Source organism: Lathamus discolor, chromosome 4, assembly GCF_037157495.1.
Source record: "Lathamus discolor isolate bLatDis1 chromosome 4, bLatDis1.hap1, whole genome shotgun sequence".
In the NCBI taxonomy this organism is placed as follows: Eukaryota; Metazoa; Chordata; class Aves; order Psittaciformes; family Psittacidae; genus Lathamus; species Lathamus discolor.
Window position 1 is genome coordinate 74,182,705 of NC_088887.1, and position 22,275 is coordinate 74,204,979.

General features: G+C 37.0%; 1 protein-coding gene across 6 annotated transcripts in view; it reads left to right on the plus strand.

Moving 5' to 3' along the window:
- Positions 1-22,275, plus strand: part of UGGT2 (UDP-glucose glycoprotein glucosyltransferase 2) — an 81,236-nt gene that overhangs the window by 13,178 nt on the left and 45,783 nt on the right. For 5 of the 6 annotated variants that reach the window (XR_010612342.1, XR_010612343.1, XM_065678048.1 and 2 more), the window contains exons 5-10: positions 3,385-3,559; positions 5,760-5,856; positions 6,909-6,987; positions 7,604-7,704; positions 10,892-10,991; positions 16,886-16,946. Coding sequence is in view for 4 of the 6 variants with exons in the window: in XM_065678048.1 (XP_065534120.1) it covers positions 3,385-3,559; positions 5,760-5,856; positions 6,909-6,987; positions 7,604-7,704; positions 10,892-10,991; positions 16,886-16,946 (613 nt within the window). In the remaining 2 variants the exon portion in view is untranslated. The remainder of the gene's footprint in view (positions 1-3,384; positions 3,560-5,759; positions 5,857-6,908; positions 6,988-7,603; positions 7,705-10,891; positions 10,992-16,885; positions 16,947-22,275) is intronic. The other variant, XM_065678046.1, reaches the window with a different exon arrangement.

The window sequence follows — 22,275 nt, forward strand, 5'->3', positions numbered from 1 at the left end:
TCTCTTAAATTGCTCTGGTGTTTTGGGTAGTTTTGTGTGCACCACTCATTCCAGCCTTCAGAGCTGCAGGGGCAAAATTTTGATGAATTTCTTCTCCTCCCCACCCCAAAAGTAGTTGTGTCGCTCAAGTATTTACAGTTCCTGGAGCTAGACTTTGAGAAAAACATGTTCACCTTCAGGTAATTGTTTCCATTATTATTTCCAGTGATACTCTGGGTAGTAGGTGTGTTTCACACGTGCTGGAGATGTTTAGCCTAGGTGATATAGATAGGGCTCTGTTACTGTTCTTCCTTTTCAGTGTGGTGAGCAGCTGATATATGAGACAGTGTGCCATCTCGCTGTTGATTCCTCTAAGCCAGTCATTCATTTCCTCTGTGGCTTTTATGAAAAGAGATATTTTTGGTTTATTGATTCCCTTTTTTATTTGAAACGGTTTTCTTTCGTGTTTCACTTTATTTTTCTGTCTTCTCTCTGTCATGACTTCCACTTAAGCCAGGCCAACTTAAGCTAGGCTTTCAATTGTGTCCTAAAGTTCCATATCAGAGGAGGACACTAGAAGTGTTCAATTTTTAGGGATAACAGTTTCAAATCTCACTGAAAGAGAAAGGAAAGGCTACAGCATTATTTTGTGTAGATCCAGGAGAGATCCAGGAAGTCTCAGGTACTTTGGACCCAGGAGAGCCCTAAGAGTTTGTATGTGAAGATCAAGGTTTTGATTCATCCAGCCCTTTATGAAGCAGCTACTGTGATTTTGTTGCAATGGATTGCAGGGCTCTGATTGTAAGTATTTTGTGTGGAGGTGCAGTGAGCTCTGTATTTGTCAAAGGAGAACTGCTGTTAAATGGTTGAGATTGCTTATCTTGCTAACAGTCCAAAATACAACACTAGGATTTGCAGGACTTTTGCAAATCCTGCCAAGAGCAAAAGCATTGATAGGAGTCACATTTTGCTCAAAACAGTCAGTGCCTCAGGCGGTTTGTCAGTATGTGTGTCTGCTGTCTTCTGTCCATCGTATGCCTTCTGCATCCCATCTTGGCAACTATCTAGGAAAGTGTATAGTCGCCTGTACTACTCTAGTAACTGGTTAGTGAGTGCTGAGCTCCACATACATGTTTAGGGTTGGTTTTAATAATTTTTTTTGGCTGCCCAGCTGCTGTTCTGTCACTTTCAGGCAGGCTTCTCATGAGAATGAATCTCTTACAGCAGGAAGCTAGCTTTCAGCTCTATCAATTTCTTCTCACTACTCTTCACTGTTGAAGAGAAACAGAGAACAGAGGCTTATCTTGGATTTACAAGGGCTGAATACTTTAATTCTCCAATCCAAGGTCATTATGGTAGCCCTATGGAGTGTTATTTCACTGCAGCACTTACTGAAGTCAGTGAAGTCTGTTCATGGTGGTATAAAATGCTTCCTTTGAGGCTGTCAGTGTTCAAGAAAATCCTGGCAGCACTTTTTACCCATCTTCTGAGAACAGGAGTAATTTTTCTGCTATACCTAGGTGACTAGTTATGGAAAGAGAAGCTTCCTTGATTTAGGTTTTCAGCTCTCTAAGGGTGACTGTGGCAGTCTCTCTGCGTATGAGAAGGAAGTTGCACAAGTCACATCCCATATTATGCTTTCACTGTGGCAAATCTGGATCAGTTCTTGAACAGAGCTTACTCATTCAAGTGTTGTTTTGCACTCCCTGATGCCACCTGCTTTGCCTTGTCCTGTGATAACGATAGGAAAGCTTGTCTGATACTTCTGTGATGCATGGCTGCATGCACCCAAGTTAATTCTCAAACCAGGCCCCTTCTTTTGTCTCTGCCTTACAGATGTGGTCTTCAATTGCATATCTACCAATCTACATAGGATGTTGACATTAAGGCCCTGAGAAACCTGATACAAATTGGTTTTGCGTTGAATGAAGGTTTGGAGCAGATGGCCTCCAAAGGTCATTTGCAGTGTAAATTATTCCATGATTTTATATTCCATGATTTTATATTGAAGATATTCCTAAGTTGTGTTCTGCTCATGCGTTTCCAGTATGACTTTCAGTGAGCATCTGCTATACACATTTCTGTAGTGTGTGTTGGATGAGAGTTTCTGAACTTGTCTCTGAGAGGTTTGGAGGAAGTTTACTGGTCTTTCAAGTGTGACTGTACAAAGGCAACTTTGAAAAAGAAGTGTACTCATCAAAAATTAGCACCATATCCTCTGTTCCTTTTCCATGTTTCCTAAGTGTCCTGATTCTGGCTGGGATAGGGTTAGTCTTCTCCCTAGTAGCTGGTGCAGTGCTGTGTTTTGGCTTTAGTTTGAGAACAGTGCTGCTAACACATGGATGTTTTAGTTGTTGCTCAGTGCTAATTGCCTTGACCAAGGACTTTTCAGTTTTTTGCACTCTACCAGTGGAAGGGTACAAGAAGCTGGGAGGGAACAGAGACAGGACAGTTGACCCAAACTACCAAAAGGGGTATTTCATACCACAGCACATCATGCCCAGTGTATAAACTTGGAGGGATTGACTGGGAGGTGCCAGCTTCTCCTCAGGCACAGGCTGGGCATTGGTCAGTGGGGGGTGAGCAGTTGTAGTGTGCATCACTTGTCCTTCTTGGGCTTTATTCCTTCCTTTTTTTTCTTTTTTTTACTACTAATAATTGATATAGTTATTATTTTATTTTATTTCTATTACTAAGCTGTTCTTATCTCAACCCATGGGTTTTACCTTTTTCTGGTTCTTCTCACCATCCCAGCTAGGGTTGTGAGTGAGCAAGTGGCTGCATGGTACTTAGTTGCGGATAAACCATGGCACCAGGTTTTATTCAAAAGATGTTTGGAGTCATCTAAAAAATGACTGCAGGTGTAGAAGGCATAACTTTTCTTGTCCTGGCTTTCAATGGGGAAAACAGGTAGTCAAAATTTGCAAAATTAACTAAATTAGCAGAGCTTGATGGTGTTAATGAAAGATAACCTCAGTTAGTTTCCATGGGTGTTAGCAGCTGTCTCAAACTTCACTGATTATCCTTCTGCGGCTCTGTTACTCACTGATTGCTTTGTACATCTCTAATAGAGGTAATGAATCATTTAAATTAAAAGCTTCAAGCTGTAACTGTTGCACAAATCTCCAAGTGCTATGCTTTTCATTTGCTCTTTATGTTGTGATTTGATAAAATATATAAAATTATTTATAGTTCATGCTGATTTTTCAGTTTCTTAGACTTTGATTTGCAGATTTGGTGTTCTAAGTTAGTTTGTGAGTAATCATAATTATTTCGTGCTGATTTTAACATGGCTTGTATATTTTTAGTATTATTAGATTTTTCAATTATGAAGTAGGAAAACTGCCACTGTTATTTTTTTTTTTCCTGAATATATAGTATCATGATTCTTTGTTTCAAAACCAGACCCAGACCATATCTTTTTAAGGGAGATCATAAATTCCCAACTCTCAAAGAGGATGGCCCAGTGGTTGTTCTTTATGCAGAAGTGGGTACGAAAGACTTTGTCAAATTCCACCGGATTTTGTCTGAGAAGGCTCAAAAGGAGGAAATTGTTTATGTTCTCCGACATTATGTTCAGGTATGCCATTCAAATTAATGTTGATTCAGTAAGCTGTGTTTTGTCTTTATTTTGCTTGTTTTTTTGGTGTTAACACATTTTCTACATTTGCTTTAGCATTTGCCTAATTGTATGCAATATATGTTCTCTTTTTAAAGCTTCCCAGGTGAAGTGATTCATTTAATACAAACTTTGAAGCTAATAAAACATTATAATACTACCTAGTTCTGTATGCAAGCACTGTTTGCATCACTAATTGATCTTGAAATATGTCTTTTTGCATTGTACGTCTAGATATTCTATGTTGTATAAAGATCTTGGATGAATCTTGGTGCAGGAGACTGTTCATATTAGTAACAAGAATTAGAAAAATGGGACACAGGATAGAAAATCAAGTTGAAAATAATTAATTGTGTTTATAATTTTCTATGTTCTCTGTATAATCCCGTGTGCATTGTAATACAGCAGCATGGGCTATCACAGTCAACATCACTGAGCTGACCAGTTTTTTAATGCTTGCAGTGCACATCATCAGTATTTTAAACACAATTTTCAGAATGCTTTTCTTAACTTACTTTTCTCCCTAAAACAAAGCAAGACAAGTACCAGTGCATGGAACTACATGGTCCCCAGTTTTGGTTATTGGAAGGTTTTAGTAATAAGTATTCAAAGTACAGCTCTTAAACAGTGTGGCTAATACAGATAAGTCAGGGACATGAGATCCATAGTTTGCAGATGACTTTGAGATATTTGCTTACAGTAATAAAATAGAGAATTTGAGGACACCAGTCTTGAATTCTAAATTGTGTGTGGTATAGTTTTTATTGAACTTTGTTCCTTATGCACTTTTACGTTAATTAAATACCTACAGTCTCCTTGCTCTGACCGGTTTATGCATCCTGGTCCACCCCAAATGCAAATTACCTTCCTTCCTGGACTTTTTCCTCTCTCTCTTCAGAGTGCTCTTCTCTTTTCTACCTTTCTCACAACCTACGTTTTTATTCTTGGCTCCCATTGAGACAATTCCTCCTCCTCTTTTTTTTTTTTTTTTTTTTCATTAAATACCAGAAGAGGGAGCATTGAGAGCAAGAGAGGTGCAGTCTTTCTGCTGTTTCGTTTTATTTTTGCCAGTATCACTGAGTGCAGTGTTCTCTCTGCACAGATTTGCAGCTAGGTAAGCCTGCAGCCCTGCTGGCTTTTCAGCTGTGGGTTGGAGGATTCTTAATACAGAAGGATTCTTACAAATTGCAGGCTAAAGCTGTAAGGCTTTGAAGGAATTTCTGCTATGCATGTGCAAATTGCATTTTGGAAAGGGAACTTTCATACATTTTGGGCAAATTAGGGTACATTTTCAGAAATAACTATGCCCTGAGTAATTATGCTGTTGAATGTCAAACTCCCACTCCACAGCTAGAAATACTTGTTACTTGTTTTTAATAAGTAGCGACCTGGTTTTAGTAGTGATTCTTTAACACATTTTCTTAGTCCCCCTTGCAGAAAATGATTAATTCTTTCATCAAAACTTTTTTAAATAATTGCTCTAAATGCAGAAATAGAGAATTTCCTCCTGACATCCTGAAAGTCTGTCAAAATTACAAATAAATTAGTAACAATGTAAAATATTAATTGTAAGGCATCAATAATTATGTAGGGTGCTACAAAATCTACCTCTAATCATAGAATGGTTTGGGTTGGAAGTGAACCTAATGATCATCTAGTTCCAACCTCCCTGCTATGGGCAGGGACACTTTCCACTAGACCAGGTTGATCAAGGCACCATCCAGCCTGGCCTTGAGCACAGCCAGGGGTGGGGCAGCCACAGCTTCTCTGGGCAACCTGTGCCACATAGTGAAGAATTTTTTTCTAATAACTAAATCTACTTTCTTTCAATTTGAAGCCATTACCCCTTGTCCTGAAGGACTGTTCTAGTACTTCCAATATTATGTGAAGGGACTACAATTTTGGCAGAGCCTCTCTGTGGTCTGTGGGAGCTGAAGGAGGCCTTTACTCTCTGTTACACACCTTCTCAATGGACTTTCAATTTGTCTTACTTGATTCTTGTAATTTTTGTAGCATTTAGTATTTTGAATCATAGACGGAAAGATGAATTAAACTTTCTTTTTACTGCCATAATTATTTAAATTTACAGTATTAGATATTGTTAATCTCCTATAAATACAGTTTTTTAAATTTTTTGTTCTGTTAAAATAATATCAAACAGAAACCAAGTTCCAGAAAAATGTATTTATCTGGATATGGTGTAGAACTTGCAATAAAGAGCACAGAATATAAAGCAGTGGATGACACACAGCTCAAAGGTATGTGGTGGGCTTTATTTATAATATCTCATTGGAGATACTATTGAAATATGTTACAATCTTTGGTTATAAAGTCAGTAATGTTTAAAAATACTTAATTTCTTCTTAGAGAAGGAAATCTCAAGCATTGGGAATTAAGTTATCAAAATATATGTAAGCGTGTATAAACAGTTGTGCTCAGAATATATAGTTCATTACCTGACCTCTAATTGTTTTCTATGGCTCTTCAAAACGTGATCCATTCTTCTTCCTTTCAATAAGTACAAGATTGTTTAACTTTTGTTCTTCAATTACTTTGTTTGTTGGCATCTTTTATCTGCTAATTACTACAGTATCTACACATCACTGTTTCAGAGGTGAGGGGTTTTTCCGTGAATTTAAGTGGAAATAATTTCACAGTCTTCTGTTGGGAAGATGTGCAGAATCATAGAATTTGGTACCAGTGTATGTTACTATATGTTGAAATGGGACATTTACCACAGAAAATGGTAGCTATAGAATTTTGATACAGAGAAATTACTTTGCATGGATACTCACAGGATATAGAGAAAGTTAGTTAACTCTTTTTGGTAAGGCTAAGGTTTAATACCCTTTGAATCCAGTAAAAAATAGTTTAAAATAGTTTTAAAGAAACTGATCTCTGACTTATATCAAATGGTAGCTGGAGATGCAAGCACTCTAAAGTCATCATGCTTTTCAAGCATAAATTTAGTAGTGGTTGCCTGATAAGAGTTATACCTTACCACTTAATCAAACTGAGGAGTGGCTGTTTTTGGGAAGTGAACTATTTAACCGTATCAATTTCATTTATGTAAAAACTGTAACTATTGGATGAATTATATTTAAAATTTAATTTGAATGTTGGTAAGTTCTGTAAAGTGATTCATTCTGATGCCAAAATATGAAGGCATAAGTATAAATCTAATTGACATTACATCTCAGAATGACAACTTTCTGATTGTATGTTTCTGTTAACCATTCTATAATTCATAAGAACATAATACATCGGTAACTTTCTTGGTTTGTATTGTCTACATGTGCTATGTGTTCAGAAGCAAATGAGACAAAGGAAGAGGAAGATGATGATGAGGAAGAAAGTGATATTCAAGGATTTCTTTTTGGCAAATTAAAGTGAGTTGATACAACTTATAACTAAACTTCCACATTTTTGTTTAGTAGAATTATGAGAGCTTTATGTTGGAAATTACTTTATTTTTCACTGGGCACCATGCTCTTCTTCAGGTCTTGACTAATGATTTGTATGCTCAGTAGCTGGATTTTTGTCAGTGATGGTAATTTATGAAAGATGTTCTCAGCATTGTCTCGCCTGTATCCTTTGTAGGCAACACAATAAGCTCTGTGCAGTTACAGTTTATAGTAGTTAGTATGCAGTTAGTTATACGTTATTCCTACGTTATTCTGTAGTAAACCAACCATATTGATGATATAAATAGTATTGACACACTTCTACTGTGTGTTAATGCTATTTAATCTTGGAGTTCATTTATTCTATCAAAATTTGTGGCAGGGTTTGAGACAACACTACAAAACACTGAACTCATCCTTGGAATTAACTGGCCTTTAGTTCTCAGAAGTCATCTCTTCTCACCGCAAATCCCCATTTTTGTCTGAAGAATGAATTAAAATTCCAATTCTTGCTTATTACCCTAAGAATACAGTATTAGCTGTGAGCAGTATTATGGATAAAAGCAGATGTTGATGTATGTCACTGATGTTGTCCTTGTAGACAGATGCATCCTGATCTGAAAAATAATCTGAAAGAGTTTAAAAAACATCTAATTGAAACTACTGACAACATGGAACCACTGAAGGTTTGGGAGCTACAGGGTATGTATGGCTTTTTTTTTTTAGCACAGTACTTTGTTTAGTTGTCCTTTATGTTGATGTTTCAGCATTATGATAAAAGCTTCTTTTAGAAAGAGACATACAGTTTCATAAAAAGGCAGTATTATCTCAAGTATTAAAGAAGAATGTGTTGCTGTCTTGTCCTAGTATTATGTGCTAGAAATTAAAGGAGCATTGAAGTAGTTTTATTAGATGGAGCATCATAACTAGCTTTGCTGATTTTAAAGACAGGAGTTATATTGTTTGTTTTTCTACCTGATGTTTTATCTAGGATGTTAAATTTAGTTCCAGATATTTTTTTGAGAGGTCAGGTGAAAAATATAATTTTGACGCAACTGTTAAGACAAAAGACAGGTTGACAGTTTATTTTCTTTATAAATTCTAACTTTATCAGTGTACTGGAGTTCATGTGGGTACTTTTTTTTTTTTTAATACAACATCAAATGGAAAAACATGCTTTTAAAAGCTTTCCTGTGGAAAAGGGGAACAAATATGTAGAAGTTGATTTCTAAAGAGCTTCTGTGTGATTACCTGCAGGAGATTTTGTAGCTTGAATGGAATTATACATCAATCTAAAATACATCTCTAAAATGTCAAAATGTTATAACACTTAAGTTTAGGCAACTAAATGTTGCCTGTTACATTCTTCAGTTTTAGGGGACAGCCTGTTTAAAACTGATTTGTCTATACTACTATAATAGCAGTGCAGTGAAGGAGACAGAGCAGTCATCTGAACTTGAGTTTCTTTTTGGGATCCTCACTATAACAGAGCTTGTTAGCAGTGTCCAGCCTGAAACTAGCTGTTTGTGATCATTGTAGTTACAGTCTTTTATCAGTGAAATCCCCTTCAGCTGCAAGATTTATCTTGGTCCAAAAAAAATATTTCAAAAAAATTAGATTTCAGTTCTAAAAAATCTACTGTGCAAATAAAAAGAAAATTATCTTTTTGTCTATTTAATTTTTTTTTACATGATTGGATATCACTCTCTTGATATTCAAGCACAAGTGTCTGTAAAACTTTGATCCCTTTGGTGTCTGTCTTCACAAAAGCCTATACAAGGCTTAGTGCTCTATTTAGTGATGGCCTTTTCTGTGGTGTCACGGCTGTGTAAATGAAAAGTGAAATTAGTACTGCTCCACAAGCAGTGTTGAGAGTAGTTAAGTGTTCAGATGCTGTTTGTTCAGTGCCAGGAAGACTGGTACTGGCTTGTGAGAAGTACATTCAGGGCCTTTTCAGACAGGGGGTCTTCAGCCCCCTCTCTGTATGGAGCAGTTGTTTCGTTAGTCTTATTCCTGACATAACTGGTAGCTTTCTCTAATTCATTCTTAGTAACTAATTACAGCAGCTGAGTAATGGCTCAGCTACTCTTTGATTTCTCTTCCTTAGCTTCCAAGTAAAAATGTAATTAAATTTATCCAAAACTCCTTCAGCTGTGAGGCATACTTCTAATTATAAATGACCATTTATAAATACCTATTTATATATACCATTCAGGAGTTGTCTTTCAAGAGCCTTTATGTTTTAGGTAGGTAATTAGGTTTACTATTCATAGTGAAAAATGATGCACAGAGTACCAATCTGGTATTCCCTTTAATAACTAATTTTTTTGTGTGTGTGAATAGCCTCTTGATCTGTAGTGCTTCCTTAGCTTTCAAAGTATGCTTCATGATCTGTTTTAAGCTCAGGATCGTCTTCACCAAAGTGCCCTACACTGCTCTCAGCTGTATTAGGGTGCCACAAAAGTGACAGTCCCTGACCAGAGATAAGCAAAAAGGTAAAAAGACATGTCAGTTTGCCTCAATGGGATTTGAATATTTGTACTCTAAATGGTCAGCATAAATTAGAAATGAGTAATAATTTATGAAGGATTTTAATTGAGTGTCCTAGGTGTTTAGCTGGTGAAAGATCACTATCTATAGTAACAGCAGCAATTGGGTATTGCTTCACCTGTTCACAGCTCATGTGGCTGTTGAAAGGAATCTGAAATACTCTTTTTGAAAATGGTGATCTCTATACTTTTTGTTGAAAGTATTAAGAAATACCAAGTTAACATTCCAACTGTCAGGCTCACCTTTTCTTCCAGCCAAGGTGTACCGTATCAGCCTGAACTAGGAGCACATGCTATTCACTTTTCTTCAGCCCTTTTTTTTTTTTTAATTCCAAATTGAATCATAAAGATGGTGTGAAGTTAATCAAGGAAGCATCCTCTATTGCTTTCTGCCCAGCAGTTCTTACTATATGTGGTATCAGCTTTCCTCAAACTGAATAACCTGAGGCCTTCAGTTGCTGCTGCAGTGTCTTAACTAGCAGATTATGAGGAAAAAGCATCATTGCACTGAGGTATCCAAAGTACACAGAAGCACCTGGTATATTATTGCCTTACCCTATTGGTAGCAAAATTGGATTTTTCCCTAGTGTCATGTGTCAAGATTTGTCACACACAAGTTAGGCAACAGGGAAGGCTAGCTGAATTCCATCATTCTTTTTTCCAGTGAACAGGGAAATGGATTATAAACTGTCTTGATATATGAAAATTACTTCATTCTGAGAAGAAGCATAGAAAGAAAAATGAGATCACTTTATAGATGGTGCTAGACACTTAAAAGAACTGAAATTTGACAGTAGATTGGCCTTCGTTTCCTGAGTCTCCATGTTCTCTTCCCGTGAAATTGCTGCAACTCTTGAAAATTGTACACCTCACATGCTCAGTACAGCCTTTTACATTTAATACATCTCTTCTCTGAAAACCTTATGAAGTCCTGGAGCTGGAAAGATCTTGCTCTTTACTACAGTTATGGGTGTCTGTGGGTTGGTGCATATCTAGGTTTAGGCACTATACCCTTGTGATGCTCTCATAATACCAGATGATGTATTGTCTGTTTTTTTTCACTGTGTTATTGTAAACTTAGAAATTGCTTGTGCAATGTATATGCTCAAGATGGCACAGCAGATTTCTTGTAGGAAAGCCTGAATTTGGTATTTCCAACTTTTAAGTGCCTTTTTGACCTTAATAATGTTACTTCATAATATTTTACAATATATAATTGAAGCATAAAAATGTTAATAGTGAGAATGCGCATATGGAACAGTTTCCTGATTGTAGGCAGTATTGATTGAGAGTGGTATTTTCAGTGATGGTGGTTTATTTTTTTTTTTTTTTTTCCCCAGATCTTAGTTTTCAAGCAGCTGCTCGAATTATGTCTACCCCTGTTTATGATGCCTTAAAGATCATGAAAGACATAGCTCAGAACTTCCCAATAAGAGCCAGGTATGACACTTAAGCATGTTTTCCAAATACTATTTTTATATTTGCATTTGAATTTAATAATGGTAGTACAGATTTATACCCAAATCCTGCAGTCATATATTCATGTTTTACAGCTTGCTAGATAGATTCCAGGCAATTCCATTGAGTAGAAAAGAACTCCTGGGAGAGCTTATGATTTGTCTCTTAAATATTTCCTGTCTAATGCAGAAGATGCCATGAAGGCATCCTAATCCTTCAGGCGTGTATGGTTGCATGCCTCGTTCTGGCTTTTACTGGATTGGTATTGTCCCAGCTGGAGGATTCTGTTGATTAATAACAGATCTACTTGCAGCAGGGAGAGGCAAAATTCTATTAATATATTTCATGGGGGATCCACATAAATTAGTTCTAAGCACAACACTGCTGGTGAGATTGGGCCCCAGCTACTGTAGGCTAGTGTTCTTACTGGGGAAGACCTGTCTCCCGTAACAGATTACTTAATAAAAGATCAAGATCATTATTAAATAAATTATCAGCATTTCCCTCTGTACTAATATTAAAAATTGCTCTTTGTCTAAGCTAATTATATTGTAATTGAGAAATGCTTTTCTTTGTTTAATAAGATCTTCATGTAATCCTATCAGCAATATTTGCTTAAATTACTCGAATATGATGCTAAATAGGCTTCTTAACTCGGTGTGCTTTCGCAGTTTACAACTGTTGTTTAATTACCAATGTGTTTCATTGTCATCTGTGATTTTCTTTTAAGGAAAATCTACACTGTAATGGGAAAAACTACCTTTGTAACCTCTCATTTCAAGGAAGAAAAGTAACTTTCTAAATGCCTGAAGCATAATTGTTATAGTGGGGTTCAAGTTTACACTTATATTAGCAATCAGAAAATGCTGCTTTCTGTTAGAAGGTAGAAGAAATATGTTGAATTGTAAGGCCAGTTCTGTTCTTTAAAGGACAGGAAAAAGTTGGTTTGAAGTACGCTAGATGACATTTAAATCACCGATTTAAAAAGTCATTAAATTGTTACATCCCACTCCAACTCCCACTGTTTATTTGTGGCATTAGAGCCTAATTTACCTACTCTTCAAACATTTTATTTTTATGGGTAAAAGTATGAGAGGCCCCTAGAATTGTTAAAAGGGAATTGCAGTTCCTGTATGATTTATTCTAACAAGTTGTTCTAGCATGTTATTTTTAACATGACAGAATGCAAATATTTAAATAATTTAAAGTTAGTAGGTCTGCATTGACAACAAACTTAAATCAAAAAAGCATTGCATAAAACAGTAAACAAAATATATTTCCTTAATATTCTAGTCATGCTTAACCTGCTGAGTCAAAAAAAACTGGTCTGAAGAAAAATAGAAAAAACAGGAAATTAAAGATATCCGATCATTATAATAGTAGTTTGGGTTTTTTTTAATTTCACACAGTTTAGATATGAAAACAACAATTTTTTAGTTCTGCAAATTTGGTTTGAGAAGAGTGTATAAAAGCTTTAGAACTATAGCTGTGATACTAAAAATTAAATACTGAACCCTTTAAAATTGAGGTGTTCCTTAGATCATAAAAAGTGAATATCCCATTCCTCTGGGAGTTTCTTTCCTTTTCTAGTTAAAACCTTTTTTTTTTTTTGGGTGGGGGTGCTCACTCTTTCTAGTTAAAAAGCTTAATCTGAGGTAGATTTTTACAAAAGGTCATCAGACGTAGACAGTGTAACAGCTGATATATGTCATGGCAACATTTTGACAATTCATTTTATAGGATATTTTTATATACATGCCATAATTTTCTGATAGATAAGCAGCAATAATAAGAATGACAATACTCTGTTTCTTTCTGTTCATATATCATTCATGAATTAACATTGTGAACATCTTAAAAGTTTCCTTTTTTTTTGACCTGATACGCAAATACCAGCTACTACGTAGCTGCATATTCTTCCAGGTAAGAATCAAGATGCATGAAATTGTGATAGAAAATATTACAACTTTACGGTCATGTAAGAACATTCCTGCATCATGTAGAGTGATAAATGGTATCCATTTACTTTCAGGCAGTAAAGTATTTCTTCTTAGTGGGTCCTTGGCACTTAAATTTAGAAAAACATGTGTAAAACTTTGTGAAGCTCTGAAGCATTGGACAAATAACTGAACTCAGAATGGAAAGATGTCTTTCATGGGTACTTTAATCATAGAGTCACAGAATGATTTTGGTTGGAAGGGACCTTAAAGATCATCTTGTTCCACCTCCCTGCCATGGGCAGGAGCACCTTCCCCTAGACAAGGTTTACACTTGCTACCTCATATTCCTGGGGTGTCCTTTTCAAGGGTCACTCATCACACTTGTGATAAGTCTTGCTAGAATCTTGCATTGTCAAGAGTAGTGCATAGACAAGGAGCTAGCTAACAATTCTTTAATGTATTGCTTTCTTATTACCAAAAGACCTATCAGTAAACCTTACCTTTTGCTGATACTTACCTTTTCCTTTTACTTCTTTGCTAATGTTGGGCCAGCTTTGTCTTCTCCTTTTCACCTTTTTACTATTTTCACATTCATTTTTTATGTTTTTGACTTAACTACTCTAAGCTATTTGTAAAGATTTAGGTTGTTCTTTTTATCTGTGCAGTTTTTATCACCTGTGTATGCGGAATGAAGCATTGATTCTGAGAGCTGCAGGCCCTACTACTATTTATATTAAGTTTAGCAGGATAAAAATCAGATTTTTTTTTTTTTTTTTTTTAAGCTCCGAAGTATTTTTTTTTTTCACTTCAGGACTCTCTAAAATGGTTGTGATGAAGTCAGAATAATAGTTGCCGTAGTACTGCCAGACATTAAATTTCCTCCTTGCTGTGGAGTCCTGTTAAGTAGCTGTTAATGAAAAGAGTTCTGTAGTGTTCCTGAATTATGTCTATTGCTAGTAGAAGGTCCCTTAAAGCAGTGTCCACATAGTCAGGTTTTAAGACTTCTGACTTGACAGTATTTTTTCCTAATCCTTCTCCTCCATTTTTCCAAATATAAATTTGGCTTCAGATACTCTTTTATTTGTAGTTTATCTTATTTTTTTAAAAATCTTAAGCAGCAATGTTTCTTTTTCAACAGAAATGTTTATAGTTTCTTGCTTTCCTGTCTACAACATTTATTTCCAAGCAAGTGAACACAGAAAGTAGTACAATAGAAGATACATTGGAGGGATGATGGTAGAGCGGTAGATGTAGTTTTTCTTGATTTCAGTAAGGCATTTGATACTGTCTCCCACAGCATCCTCATAGATAAGCTGAGGAAGTGTGGGCTTGACGATCAAGTAGTGAGGTGGATCGAGAACTGGTTGAAAGGAAGAAGGCAGAGAGTTGTGGTCAATGGCGCAGAATCTAGCTGGAGGTCTGTGACTAGTGGAGTTCCTCAGGGGTCGGTGCTGGGACCGGTGCTGTTTAATATTTTCATCAATGACCTGGATGAGGGAACTGAGTGCACCCTCAGCAAGTTTGCTGATGACACAAAACTGGGAGGAGTGGCTGACACACCAGAGGACTGTGCTGCCATTCAGCGAGACCTGGACAGGCTGGAGAGTTGGGCGGGGAGAAACTGGATGAAATTTAACAAGGGCAAGTGTAGAGTCTTGCATCTGGGGAAGAACAACCCCATGTACCAGTACAGGTTGGGGGTTGACCTGCTGGAAAGTAGCGAAGGGGAAAGGGACCTGGGGGTCCTGGTGGATAGGAGGATGACCATGAGCCAGCAATGTGCTCTTGTGGCCAAGAAGGCAAATGGCATCTTAGGGTGCATTAGAAAGGGAGTGGTTAGTAGGTCAAGAGAGGTTCTCCTCCCCCTCTACTCAGCCTTGGTGAGGCCGCATCTGGAATATTGCGTCCAGTTCTGGGCCCCTCTGTTCAAGAAGGACAGGGAATTGCTTGAAGGAGTCCAGCGCAGAGCCACAAAGATGATTAAGGGAGTGGAACATCTCCCTTATGAGGAGAGGCTGAGGGAGCTGGGTCTCTTTAGCTTGCAAAAGAGGAGACTGAGGGGTGACCTCATCAATGTTTACAAATATGTGAAGGGTAGGTGTCAGGATGATGGAGCTAGGCTTTTTTCAGTGATATCCAGTGATAGGACAAGGGGCAATGGGTGTAAACTGGAGCATAGGAAGTTCCACGTTAACATCAGGAAGAACTTCTTTACTGTAAGAGTGACAGAGCACTGGAACAGGCTGCCCAGGGGGGTTGTGGAGTCTCCTACACTGGAGATATTCAAGGCCCGCCTGGACAAGTTCCTGTGTGATGTACTGTAGGTTACCCTGCTCTTGCAGGGGGGTTGGACTAGATGATCTTTTTAGGTCCCTTCCAACCCTTGGGATTCTGTGATTCTGTGATTAGTATTAAATACACTTACCACTTTATGTGCATAGAGAGTAGCTAGCAGCATGGTTATAGAGCTTTATGGGAGAGTTCAGTTTGGTTGGACAACGATAAGCAAGTTATTAAGCACATCCTCCAGTAACTATATGATAATATAGTCCACGTTGACTGTTCTTTTTTTTTAGTGCTGTCTTTGACATCACAGTTTGAGTTACACCTTTCTCATTTTAAGCCAAGGAAATCCCACCAAATATGGTTTAATATAAATACAGCTCCTTCTTGATGTATTATTGTCCTTTCATCATGTGGTCCAGAAGAGATTCACAGTCACAAAAATAATCCGTCAGAATATTTAGAGGGGGTAAATAGGGAAAGGGTATTTAACTGTGATAAATTGTGTAATATTTATAAACAAATCTTGGAAATCATATTGTTTGCACTTAATAAGTAGTCTCTTTGATTGCCTGGAAACCTTAAGTATTTGTTTAAAGTAAACTGATTCTATGTCTTATTTCTGACCTATTGCAAAAAAATGTGGGGTTTACTAGCAAGATCCATTCTAAATCAGTTTATTTTGTGGGAGATGTGAGAATTTGTTATTAAATAACTGCTTTATTATCCATAATTGAAATTGGCTTAGTAGGATCGTTCTGTTTGTTTAGTTAATTTCTGGATTTAAGATTACTTCAGTTTTTCTTACTCCATACAGATTTGCTAAAACATGTACAATTGTGTTTTAAGAAAAATATTTATGTATGCAACTAGAATATTTACTCTGGCATTTATTGGGAATTTAGGTTAGTATGGTTTAGAGGTTCTTAATGGAGAGAATAATTTGCTCTGGGACTATTTTATGATAGCCTAGTAATTGCAAACCTCATATACAATACGTTGTGACAGAGGAAGTTAAAATAGCCTTCCACAATGTTATTGAAAGGTAAAAAAGACAAATTGATGGATTATCTTCTAAAGGTCACATGACTAAGGAAACTAAAATGCTGACTGGCTGTGAATGATTAAAATTTTCAACTCTTTCAATCTCCAAATCTTTGTTCTAATCGCATCTAATTTTAAAGTAGTCATTCTTCATGTATTTTCCTTGCCTTTGACCAAAACATTGTTATATCCTTGACTGTCTGTGCTCTAATGTTGAGTAGTATTGAGTTAGTAACATTAAATTAAAATATACAAGTATTGCATGTACTTAGATAATAATTTAGATCATCAAACAACTTTTTCATTATATACATGCTATTTTCCAGAAGAAAAAAGAGGAAAGACAGTGGTAAAAAATATGCTGATAATATTATTTCAACAAAACCTGGCCTAAATTTGAAACCTGGGTTTACTGGAGTAACACAGAACAAAACAGTTGCTTTGGAAAAAAAAAAAAAAAAGAAACTGCATTACTCCTTTTTTAAGTCTTAATTACAGCATTCTTCAATTGCAGCGCGTTGGATATGGTATTAAAGTACATATTTCATGTTATTTAATGCATTTTTTTAAATACAGTGGTTGAGTGATACCAGTATTTTATTTTTACAGATCGCTGACCAGAGTGCCTGTAGACAAGAAAATGCGAAATGAAATAGAAGAAAATCAGAAGGTTTGTTTTTATTTCTTCAAAATGGGCATTTGAGTTGTTATCATATTACTGGTTTTGGAGTTTTTGATTACCGTAGCAACTTTCACATAGTTTCTGTCAGACAAAGAGCTAATTGTCTTAAACTTCTTTTGCTAAATAAATAACACTGAAATAATCAGTTCAGATTTTTCACTTCCTGCTGTTCTTGGTACTTTTCCTCTTCCCTCTTCTGATTTTACAGAGTTAGGCAAGGACAAATAAGTTCTGCAGTGTTATGTTCAGTCATAGATTGTGTGCTGTGACGGCAAAATTAGGTGTTAACTTTCTAAAGCTTTGGTCTTGAATCTAGGCCTGCTGCTTATACTATGGTCAACATATACTAGCTTTGAGCTCTCCACATTCTCAGAATCACTCATGCAACTATTCTGCAACATATTTTGAATGTCATCTATAGTAGGTGCTTTTATTTTCGTCTTTGATGCACTGCATCTTTTGTGCCTTGTGTCACATGAGGAGTCACAGTTAATGTGATTTTGAGTGGTCTGAGGTGTATCCTGAGTTTCTATGTTGTGCTTGTCAGATTCATGACATCTGTTGTATTTTCTATCTCAGTGCAGAGTTTGTATTTTTTTCTTTCAAGTTGAGTGTTAAATGTTAGCCAGCATGCTTTGAGGACTGGTCACATGCCATGACATCCATAGCACTGTCCTTAATCTTGCTCTTCAGAGCATGTGTTTTCATATGGTGTTAAAACTGACCAGCACTGTAGCGAAAGGGTTGTATTGCTTATTTATGGCATTCCTGTACTTTTGCAACATTTCCATGTGTATCCATTCAGGCCCTTTCCTCTTGCCTTGCCAAGACTAGTATTTCTAGGAAAATGCTTTTCCAGTTCCTCCTTTTAAAACAGTGAAAATGCTGAATGTCCCTGATGCACTGATGCAGTCTTCTCATAAAGAGCTTGTCATCTCCACTGCTCAGCATTAGGCAGGCCTTTTGTTTCTTGCACTAGTGAAAAGTCTCATATTTTTCTCTCAAGGAAGCAAATCAGTATCTGCATGGTGCTTCATTGCTTTCTACATGTAGCTGAGGTATGTGTTTTCCTATATGTCTTTGTTGTTAGGGTTATGGTCAGGATAAAGCAAATCAAAGCCCTGATAATCATGGTGTCACCGGAGTAAGAGTGTTAGTATCAGGACTTTGTTTCTTGATGAGGTCTTTACAATGTCTTTCTCAAATTATAGCTCTGTTAACACAAAAAATCGAAACCAACTGCTTAATGAAAAACTACTCTTGTACTCCAAAATGCAAAACAGTAAAGGTGTATGAGGAATTACAATTATTACTATATATAACTATTAAGAAAAGTTAGTAAAATGTTGGTTGAAATTAAGATGTCTGCATGTAGGCACATGTATATGATGTCTAAACTCCTGGTATGACAAGAAACGTGTAGTCAGTGAACATCAAAAATAATGTAGCTCACTCAGTGGTCATCTTGTGGGCATTGAGTTGCCTAAACTTGAATTTCTGATGTCATTTGAGATGCCTCAGGCTGTCCAAGTTAGCCATACAGGTCTGGCAGATGTGTGCACTGGGGCATCCATTCACTTTTGCCTAACCCATACTTTCCGGTCCAAGATACATTATCCTGGAACAGATGATGTTGGGCACCTATTTGGTTGGTCAGCTGAATTACTTGTATGATTTCATGACTGTAATAAGGATCTTAGGCACCTATCCCACTAAGCTTAAATTTCATGGCATCCTATCTGCAGTCTAGAGGCTACAGGCTCTTAGACAGCTAAAAGCTGAAATATGTTGAATAAAAGTAGGGAAACTTCCTGAAAACTGCTGCTGGAGCACTGTAAATTGGCATATGCATTCTTGAACTGCATTACATCCATCTAGCAGCAGGAGAAGTATGATCTCATGCTGTGTGTAACTGAATGATTCCTTCTCAGGATAATAAAAGTTGAATAGGAAATGCAGTGAGAGCAAATAAAGGTATTAAAAGTTGAAAGGCATGTGATGATTTAGGTGTAATGAATTGATAACTAAGAAATAGACTGAGAACTGCTATAGATAAAAGAAAAAAAAATCTCATTAAACACAACTCACAACTTCCAGTGCAGTAATTTGCTGACAGTTTAGCAAGAAAATACTATATGAGTATTATCAACTTTGAATTCTAGTCTTGGATGCTGTCCTGGGTTCAGCAGTAGCAGTCATTTTTTTTTCTCCTTCTCAGTAGCTGGTGCAGCGCTGTGGTTTTGACTTTCAGCCTGGGAACAGCGCTGATAACACCAATGTTTTTAGTTACTTCTCAAATGTTTGGTCTGGCCAAGGACTTCCTGAGTCTCACACTCTGCCAGGGAGAGGGGAGGCCAGGAGGAAGCAGAGACAGAACACCTGACCCAAACTAGCCAAAGAGGTATTCCATACCATGGCACCTCATGCCCAGGATGTAAACTGGGAGTTACCCGGAAGGGCTGGCTCACTGCTCGATCGGGCTGCGTATCGACGGGTGGTATTGTATTCTCTTCCCTCATTATTACCCTTATTATTATTGGTGGTAGCAGCAGTGATTTGTGTTATACCTTAGTTACTGGGCTGTTCTTATCTCAACCTGTGGGAGTTATATCATTTCGATTCTCCTCCCCATCCCTCTGGGAGCGGGGGTGGGGAGAAGACGGGGGGATGAGCGAGAGGGCTGCTTGGTTCTGATTTACCACCTGGGCTTAAACCACAACAGATGCCAAAGTACTCCTTCCATCAAAGTTGTTACAGCAAATGGATGCTCTTCTGAACTATCAAATGGCTTGTATCAAACCACTATGAATCTCAGCTCTGATTTAGCTCAGTTCTTTTCCTGTGGCAGCACTGAAGGATCTGAAAAACTTTTAGACTCCCATTTCCATACACAGTGGCTGACAATTTTTTCCTTGTTCTTGCATTCAATTTAGTTAATACGAAGATTTTTATGACCTATGTCAGCTAGTTGCAGTCTTTCTCAGTGCCTGTGTTTACATGAGTATCTGGGTTTATAGGTATGAGCAGTCAGCTTTCAGTATCTTTTCAGATCTATGCAAGAGTCCTGAAAAATCCGAATAAGATTTCTTGAGACTGTAATCCTCTTTACATTCATTGTTCGCTACTAGAGTCCAGTGACATTAAGGGGGATTTTTCCATGGTCACAGTACTTCGTGGCAAAATACTGGAATTAAGATCCAAATTGGAATTGCTAACTAAAGAAAAATTCCAGGTACACCTAGGGCTTTGGGCGCTTCACTGCCTAGTGGAGAGGGGTCTTATCATATGTGCTTAATTTTGTCCCATCTGCCTGTTTTGATTGTGTCTCATGATCCATGTAGGTAAAATGAGAAATTGCACCTGCTGCAAGGTCACTTGGCATTGTCAGGATTCTGTGAATTTTGGCTCCTTAGAAGGGGTATGTAGAGTGAGACTTGGGAGGGTGTGTAACTCTGGGTGAAGCTCTGATGGGGAAAATTCCAATGTGAGAAACCAGCTGCTTCTTCTAGGTTACTTCTTTTTAATGGATGTGTGAGGTTTAAAGAGGATAAGTATGAAGAGCACTTTGCCAGAGTAATCCAAAGGAGCAGTTGATTATAAAGAAGGTAGACATCTTTCCTACTTTGGGACATAGGGGAAAAAATAAATAAAACTGTCATTTATAGACAGATACAGAGTATATGATTGGGAATAAAGTGAGTTTTATAAATTAGGAAAGCAGTTAAATTATCCCTTTCTTTTTTCCCTTATCTAATCACAGGAAACTTACCGCCATGCATTTCTGCTCCTCGTTTTGAAAGCTCACTGTCATCCATTTTTTTCACGAAATTTTCACGAAAGCTAATAATTAAACCTTGAAAAAGTAATGTCTTTCTGTTTATTTCTTAGCATTAGTGAGATGCAACCCCTCCCAAAGCCACAATATCCCTCACATTATATTTGAGTTTGACTATATGTATTTAGATACTTTGTAGCAAGCATATTCAATTATATTACTCTTCTGTAAATGTACATGCGAAAAAAGCAATGAAAGCACTACAAAGTTCAGGTTACACCATTAGAATAAATTAAATTTACAAATTTCAAAAGCTGTTTTTCAAGGTCTTGGACATGTTTTGGACCTCCATAATTCTTCCTGTTAGGTTCAGGTTTATCACAGCTGCAGTTTTCCTTTATTGAGAGCCCTGCCTTTCATATGCTGATATTAGGTGCCATTACATATTCCCATTCTGCTTTGGGTTGTGAAAATGTTTATACTAAGGAATATGGTACCTTTTAGGAGTAATTTGCGCATATATTGGATTACAAGAGGCTTCAAGTAAACTGTTGTCTCATTTACGTGGGGATGCACTTTTAATGCCACAAATCAGTTAGCTTTGGCTTTACATAACGTTTAGCTGTGGGAGAGTAACCACTGTAAAGAAATAATATGGCTTTCAGTGTTTTCCTGATTTATTTTTTTTTTCTCTCTCATCTGCTCAGTAACAGGCTTACAAGTGGAGTAATGCACGCAGCCTGAGTTGCTTGCTCTTAAGTGTGCTTTTGAACAAAGTGTGATTTTGTTCACACTTTGTTCAGCAACTGGAAGCTAAATGGGAAAAAAATACACCTTTCTCATCTTGCTTTTGTCCTGTATATTTTTTATGCTCTTCATTCTTCTGTTCAGAATTAAAACAGATCTGGAAATCTGACTGCTCCTCACAGGGCGAGTTGGAATAAATACTGCTGTTGCTTCTGATACTTATCTTGCTACAGCCACCATAGATCGAACAGTATGATGCCTCACAGCTCTCTGAAATAAAATAAGGCATACTTTACTCCCTAAATACTTACTACCTCTTGTATTCATTTATTGTGGATTTTATTTTCTTCTTTGCAAAGCAAGGATATGCTTTGTTATCCCTTCCTCATCTGTGTTTTTTCCCAAGGTCTGTTTGTTAGATGAGATTGTGTGTTAGTAGTCTGTCTTTCCTAATTCCCTGTAACCATTGCAACTACACATTTTTTGGAACTGTGAAAGACGTTAAGCTAGTTTCAAGTGGAGGTCTGAAAGACGTACATATCTCCCTTTGTTGAATGGATATGTAGGAGTAATACACGTAAAACTTACAAGGCATATTTCTGTATGCATATGTATTTTCACTTTCTGTTGGCGGACACTGGAAATGTCTTCTTATCTTGACCTTGTACAGGTAGAGACAGTATAGGTTGAGGGGGAGGGATCATCAGCTATTTTTCTTTGTATTTGTACATTGAAAGTGTGTTAAATAGAACTGGTAGAAGTTTGTTGTGAATGTTTCTACCAACAACACTCAGC